Source organism: Quercus lobata, chromosome 9 (assembly GCF_001633185.2).
Source record: "Quercus lobata isolate SW786 chromosome 9, ValleyOak3.0 Primary Assembly, whole genome shotgun sequence".
Taxonomy (NCBI): Eukaryota; Viridiplantae; Streptophyta; class Magnoliopsida; order Fagales; family Fagaceae; genus Quercus; species Quercus lobata.
Window position 1 is genome coordinate 39,953,517 of NC_044912.1, and position 8,190 is coordinate 39,961,706.

An 8,190-nucleotide genomic window follows, 5' to 3' on the forward strand; every position below is an offset into this window, starting at 1 on the left:
GGCATGGATTTTAAATGATATCCATGCCAGTCTAAAACTCGCAACTCATTAGAAAGATAACTGAGGCCTTGTAAAAGTTGCACATTACCTCTAAAGAGGTCTTTTGAAGGTTGCACATTACCTTTAATGAAGTCTTTTGAATGCTGCACATTACCAATTTTTAACAATCTTAGTTTTTTCATATTTAAGAAGGCTTTTGCACTCAAGGTTTCCACTTTTTGAATAGGTGCAATTAGCATTATGCTTTCAACTTCCTCAGTTCCCTAATAACCAATGACAATGAAGTTAGAATAATTGGCAAATGTTTAGAAGTGTTCGTAATAATATATTTATTCCTTCAAGTTTAGATCTAGATTAGTCAACTTACAGTATTATTCTTCAATACATGAAGGGCATCCTCATAAGAACACAACCTACTTCGTCTACCAGGCTCTTTAGGGGATTTACAACGAATAATTTCTTGACCCATTTCTTGTAGCAAATCATGCATCCACAATGTTCCATGGTCACTAATGGTTATGAGAGATTTTTCCATAAGAACACCAAGATTGTAGTCTAGACCATCTCCCATGCAATCTTTGTTCTCTCCTTTGAAAAAACATGCAATATCTAAAAACAATTCTTTTTGCGTATATGTTAGTCCATCAAAACTAATTTGAAGTATATCCAAAAAAAATTTATTAGGTTCTTCTTTTAGTTTATCTAGGGCACTTTTCCATTCTTCCGTTCTTTTAGCAAACAACAAAGAACCTAAAACTTTAAGAGCTAAAGGAAGGCCTTGAGCATAATTCACAAAACCCTTAGAAAAATCCACATAATTTTCTTCAGGGCAAGGTTTATTGAAAGCTCTCCAACTAAAAAGCTACAAAGCATCGTCATTACTCAACCCCTTAGCACTATATATATCATTCACCCCACATCTTTTCAATAAATGACTATCTCTGCTTGTTACAATGATTCTACTCCCTGAACCAAACCAATCATGCTTCCCTGCTAATGCTCCTAATTGTACATCTTCATCCACATCATTAAGAACAATAAAAACCTTTTTATTACATAGTGTATTCCTTAGAAGATTGATTCCCTCAAGAATATTCCATATATTTATTTCACTTTCCATGAGGATCTTTGAAAGAAGTTGTTTCTGTAAAGAATTTAGACCTCGATTTTTAGTTTCTTCTCTAATATTAGCAATAAAGCTGGTAGCTTCATAGTTATCAAAAATTCTTTTATAAATTTCTTGCGCAAGAGTTGTTTTGCCTATTCCACCCATCCCACAAATCCCAACAAAACGAACACCATCCAACCCTTCAGCCAAGTATGAATCCAACATTTCCTCCACACAAGAGTCCATTCCAACAAGGTCCTCATAAACACTTGAGAATTTACAATTCAACTCACTAAATATTCTTTTAATGATTTCTTCGATAACTGTTTATTCAAGTCTGCAAAGAAAATAGCCACACACATAAAAAAATAAATAAAAATAAAAATAAAAATGCTTTCAGCTTAAGCAAAATCTTAGCATTGTTTAGTATAATATGGCACTGTAACTGATCAGGTTTGAATTTTTTTTTTTTGGTCACATCATATGTTCGTTAATTGAGAGCCATGTGTTTCTTTATGACTATAAGAGTTTAATGAGTTGAAAGTGCCTAATTATATTAATTCCTCTATTGTAAGTTTCTTGGATTGCTATTTTCCAAAATTTATTTCATAAAAAAAAAATCTGCATAATTCTACTTTTTGCCTAACCATTTGCCCTAGACATTTTTACCAGCTTATCAAGGCAATTCTGCAAGAAACGTAAACTATAAAAAGGAGGCAAGCATTCAAATGAAGACATTATGGGTAGATTGTAAAAACCAAAGTTATGTAAACTCCTCAAGTGACTTGTAGAATTTGGATTACTAAGATTTTTTTTTACCTAGCAAACAGGCTGTGTTGGGTTAGGTTCAAAGTGGGTCAATCGGATTAAGGTTAAAATGGGTCATTCTAAAGAAGTTATAAACTGGTTGGGTTGATTAGGTCCAGGTCAACCCGTATTTTTTCACATGTAAAAAATAAATAAATGAACAAAAAATTACTAAATGTCAAAAATAGCAAAATAGTCAAGAACAAAAGTTAAATAATACTTAGATTCTTAAGTTTACAAAATTCAAAGTTCAAACTAATGATATCATCATCACTATAAAAGTTGGGTTCTTTATCGTTAAGAGCCCGAAACAACGTAATTTTGCTCTTTTAAAAAAAATTATTTCATTAAAAAAGTCCATAAATTAAACAAAATGTTTTTAGAATTGTTTTCTTTTAAAGAAATAGAACAATAAGCATCCATAACTCTAGTTGCATTCTCGGTTAATGTGCATCCCTTTGACTCTCACTCTCTCAAATAAAGACTTTGTTCCACTTGGAGATAGTGAAAGAGATGTAGGTTCACTTGCCATAGATGAGACTGACATTGGCAAGGATATTATGAGTTTTGTTGCAAAACTTTGAGGTTTAGAACAATACTTTGAGCCTTTTATCCCACCAAATGATGCAGAGATGTTATTTCAATTTAAGCTACTTGATGGTCTCAAAATTTATATTATAAGCTCAATTTTTTTAAATCTTGTTGCCTCATGGTCAAATAAGAAAATAAAGTTTTTAGCAACTGTTATTTGATTCAACGTAATCATTACCTTTAGATGGTTGATGTCTTGTTCCTTTTACATGGTTTAGCATTTGGAGTGATTTCCTAACTTATCTAGTCTAATTTTTATTTTTTAAAAAAAGTTATAAAAAAAAAATGGTTAGTAACGGGTCAAACGGGTTGACCCATACATGACCTAGAAAAAAAAAAAAAAAGTCGGATTCAATTTTGGGTCGAATTAACATGTCGAGCCCACTTTTGGCTAGTCTACAGTGGTGACACCACCTTATGGCTAGGGTGGTCCCAGGATCACCCTGACTTGGAAAAAAAAATTTATATATAATAATTTAAAATTTTATATTTATTTACCTTAAAAAAAAATTTTAGGAACACCCTGAATTTTTTTATGTCAATAAAATTAAATTTTGGTCCATAATTTGAGCAACTTAACAATATATTGGAATCTTTCAACTGATGATGGCAGAACAGGTCTGATCGGTTCGCAATAGACAGAGGTGTAATGCTTCTAGGCTACACTTTGTTTTGGTCCTTTCCTTGGGCACTTGTTTTAATGGTTTACTATTCCCCCGTTTCCAATGAAAAAAAGAAAAGAAAAAAAGAAATCTGAGCTTAATGCCCCGTCTTTTACTTGTATTCTATTTCGTTTCAATAAATTTTTCTATCGTTTTGAGTTCATAAAAAAAAATATATATATATATATATATATATTTTGGAGTCTTTCAAGCAAAAATGAAAAACTCAAAAAAAAAAAATTGAACTAAAATTTGAAAAAAAAAAAATTATAATAAAACTATTACAGGTTAGGCAGCGGCTTGAATTTCTTCGACTCAACACACTGCCCAATACAACACAATTTTGAACCTTTTATTATTTTTTATTACAGTATTATTTTTTCTCACCAAAAATATATTACTTACTTCTCATTTTTAATTATTTTTTCTTGTTTATTCTTAACCACACACGTCTTCTGTTTTCTCGATTTTTACACTTCATACTTTTAAATTTTATCACATTTTCATCTACACTTTTACATCTACGTTTTGCTTTCCTCCTTGTTCTTTTGTGTCTTCTACCAATACCAGTGCAGCATTGCCTCTTCTCAAGTTTTGAGTTTTAAATTTCTCAATACGATTTTTTTTTTAGCTGTACAGGTACCTTTGTTCATTTCATTTCTTTTCATTTTTTTTTTTCCCTTTTGAGGTTTTTTGGTTTACAGAATGCAAATTTGTTCTGGTTTTAAGAACAATTTTTTTTTTTTTTTTTTAAGCACAAACTTCATGCCGACCGAATCTTGAATTTCGGCTGGTATTTACCGAAACACCTGAAATGGACTAGAATGACTTGAAATTTTTTCTGATGTGGAATAGGGTGGGTTACTGTTTCGGTTTGTTTACCGGCACAGTATTTTCTGGCTGGAACGGAATGAAATTAATAACATTAAATCAAACCTAATTACCTAAAGGCTAAAAAAAAAATAAGATTGTGTAATTTATGCTTCCTAAGGAACACCCTGAACAAAATTTCTGGAGTCGCCATTGCTAGTCTATCTTTGTTTGCACGTATTGAATAATTTAGGGACTACCATGCCAAACCATGCAGAGGTTCTTGAACCAAAATCCAATTTGAGATTATAAATTTCAAAGTTTGTAATATATATGGGACAAAGAAAGTCATTGTTAGATCTATTATGGCGGCAATGTTAGAGACATTAGGGTCAAACCTGTTGTAAGGCCCAAGCCTATGTGTGCATATACTTGCTTGACAAGAATTTAGTCTTACTAGGATTAGAATAAGGTTAAACTTATAATGCTCTTTGATCATTTGGCCAAGTAAAGAAAGTAACAAGAAAAAAATAAAATAAAAAGTTGACAATAAATAGTATTATTCCAAAGAAATTCTTTGGCAAAAATGCAAATTCCCGCTCCTTAAATTTGATCAATTATCATTTTAGTCTTGTAAGTTTTATTTTTGTCATTTTGGTCCTATAAATTCACACTTGTTGTCAACATTAGTCTTTCCTCCATTTTGTAAAGTTAAGAATGACTAATGGTGACAATAAATGTGAATTTACATGACTAAAATGACAAAAAAAAAATGAAACTTTTTTTATCAAAATGACAATTGACCAAATATATCTGGTCTAGTTTGTATTTTTTTTTAAATTAATTTGTTTTGGTTTGAAAATTTATTTTTTATTTGTTAACAAGAGTTATGGACAGACTAACGGTGACAAAAGTATGAACTTACAGAACCAAACTGACAAAAATGAAACTTAAAGAATCAAAATGACAAATGACTAAATTTAATGGATGTAATTTGTATTTTTGCCAAGTTCTTACCTATCCTTTAAATCCCATCCAGCGAGATCAGTAACTTTTGTCAAAGCAGCTTTCCACGTTTGAACATTCCCTATGCAATCCATGAGATGCTCTTCATGCTCTACAAAGGCTTTTGCAAAAGTCCCTCTTTGATTCCGCACATCACTAGGATCCATATAGTGGAAGACAGGCAAAACTACCAATTGCGTCTTTTCCATGCACTCAACAATCTTTGTTAGTTCAATCAAGCGCCACCTTGAAGAAGCATAGTTTTTTGAGAGAATAACGATAGCAAATCTCGATTTTTCTATTGCTTTCAAAAGCTCTGGGGCAATGAATGTTCCCCGCTTGAGTTTTTTGTTATCCTTAAAAACAGATATGCCTTTTCATTTCAAACCAGTATATAAATGATCTGTAAATTTTGTGCGGGGGTCCTCACCTCTAAAACTAAGAAAGACATCGTATTTATATCCACGGGAGGAAGAAGAAGAAGAAGAAGAAGAAGAAGATGATGATGATGGTGGAATAAAAGCCATGAAGGAAATGGATGTGCAATGAGACGAATTTAGTTTACAACTTTAGGAAATTGCAGGTGTGGCTGAAAAAGCTCAAAAAGCCTTCTTAAAATAACGCTGGGCAGTGGTGCATAGTGTTTTAAACAGCGGAAGCTCTATTATCAAATTGTCATAGGAAATGTCTTCAGATGGCACTCCCACAAAAAATTGATTGAGAAAATATTATGGACTTTCAAAAGACCTCACCAAATAAGTGATAGGAATGAAACAAAGTTGACAAGAAAATAGATACAAGCGCGCTCACACAAGAGAGAACACCAAGAATTTATGTTACCAAGAATTTATGTTGTTTGGCTTTTAGTCTATTTTCACAAGTGATGACTAGGAGAAATTTCACTAATAAATGTGGAAAATACAAATGGTGTGATGACACTCTCACTAAACCCAAACCCCAACACACCCAATCCTACAATCTCTCACAAATACAAGTTATTTTTCTTCGCTGCAATTGCCGCAACACTCTGTTTTTTCTCTTGCTCTCTTACACCCACAATCTGCCACACAAAGGCATATATATATATAGAGCAAAAATCAAAGTGTCGGCAAGGCAAAAATCCATCATGCAAGAAAGTCATGCTATTGCATTTAATGGATGTGAAACCAAAATCACGCCACTTGACAAAATCATAATCCGCAGAAGTTTTGATCTTGGGCATCACCACAGCCACCCTCACGTGGCTAGATTGACAACGCATGCATTTCTTGTCTACTTAGGCTTGCAATATCAAGTCACGGACTGACACAAAGTGTGGGTGAGACAGAGTGACCGGCAATCACGGTCAAACAATTCATTTTCTATTAGAGTCGTGCGCAAGTAGACCTCCTACTGACACAAAGTGTGAGTGAGACAGAGTGATCGGCAATCCTGGTCAAACAATTCATTTCTATTAGAGTCGTGCGCAAGTGGCCCTCTTATTCGAGGCATCAACATACTTCAATCGGTTGTTAATGGGGGAACAGGCATATAATAATTTAAAATTTTTTATTTGTCTAGTTAAAAAATAATAATAATAATAATAATAATTAAGAACACTCTCAATTTTTTTATGCTAATAAAATAAAATTTTGCTCCATAATTTGTTTTACATTCAATGGATGAATGATTGCTTGATTGTACATTAAAAGAGATGTAGTTTATAACATTGATAATGAAACTATTATGCACCAATTTCAAAATATAAAAACTCGTAGAAGACAATTGTAAACTTTATGTATTTGTGTTTTTTTTTTTTGTTGTCAATATATGAATTTCTTTTTTTATTAGATTGTATAATTTATGCTTCTTAAGGAACACCTGAGAAAAATTCTTGGAGCTGTCATTGCTTTTGTTGTAGTCACGAACACACGTGTTATACTTGCAGGGGCGGAGCTGTGTTGAAGGGGCCCTCCAAAATTTTAAAATTTTTTTAAATATATATATATAATTATTTTAATGTTTTCAAATTTTAGTCTATAAAAATAAAAGTTGGCATCCCCCAAATATTTGATTTAGTCCAATGATACTCTTAAAAAAAAAAAAAAAAGGTCTAATAGTAATAAAGATATAACTTTATTTTTCACAATTTTATTTTTTATTGTAAAATGTGCTCTTATATCTGTTAAATATTTGATAAAGGTTGGCATCAAACATGTTTGAATCTATCTTTTTTAACCCGTTATGTGGTGATTAATAAGTCATTGACTCATTAAAAAAATTTTGTTATTAAAACTATACATAAAATGTGTCTTTAGTTGTTACATAATAGGTTAGAGCAGGATAGCTTCAAATAGGTTTGGAGACTAATTTATTCCTCCAAGTTTTGAATCATTCATATTTTTGAAATTTTAATTAGTTTAATTGAAAGATTTTTTACTTACTTTAGTATAAAATTTGATAATTTGTATTTAAAATGAAATTTTCTAAAAATTTCACTATGAAAATGGAAAAAATGAATTTTATTTTATGAAGGATTACCATCAAATATAATTTTGATTGAAAATACTAAGCTCTATTTTTTTTTCTTGGGTGTGTGTATATATATAACTTATCAAATAAAAAAGTGTGTGTATATATATATATATATATGTGTGTGTGTGTGTGTGTTTATATATAATATAAAAAAAAAGTGTGTATATATATATATGTATGTATGTATGTATGTGGGGGTTGTCTTGATAAATATATTAGGGCCGCAATTTGACCCTCCAAACAAAAATTCCTGGCTCCACCCTGTATACATGGCCATAGCAACAGCAGTGATGGTGCATTGCCCACCCACGATAAAACAAATAAGCAAAGTTGTTACTACTTTTCGATTCGGTCCTTCACCAATGTAAGATCACTCTTTTTAAAAAAATAAATTAATTAATAATAAATCAATATTTTAACAAAATCAAACAAGAAACTTCCAAGCAAACAAAATTTTTGAATAATTCTAGTAACACACCTAATTATTCACAAATTTCCTTTATTTCACAAGTTACCTAAAGGAAACATAAAGTAAGACAGACATGCCTTTATTGGGATAAAATACAAAGGTGCTAAAGTGGGAACACAACGACAAATGCAACCATCAAGCATATAAAGTGCTTTAAGCCTTACACCTCAAGGCTCAAAGATTGTTGCATTCACACCAAAAAAAAAAAAAGGAATTGAACGTTC

General features: G+C 31.4%; 1 protein-coding gene across 1 annotated transcript; it reads right to left on the reverse strand.

Moving 5' to 3' along the window:
- Positions 1–862: 862 nt before the first annotated feature.
- Positions 863–5,192, reverse strand: LOC115961729 (TMV resistance protein N-like). Its single transcript, XM_031080655.1, has 3 exons — positions 4,996–5,192; positions 4,904–4,912; positions 863–1,376 (listed from the first exon to the last, which is right to left on the reverse strand). The coding sequence occupies exons 1-3, from the start codon at positions 5,190–5,192 to the stop codon at positions 863–865; spliced, it is 720 nt and encodes a 239-aa protein (XP_030936515.1).
- Between the last annotated feature and the right edge of the window lie 2,998 nt (positions 5,193–8,190).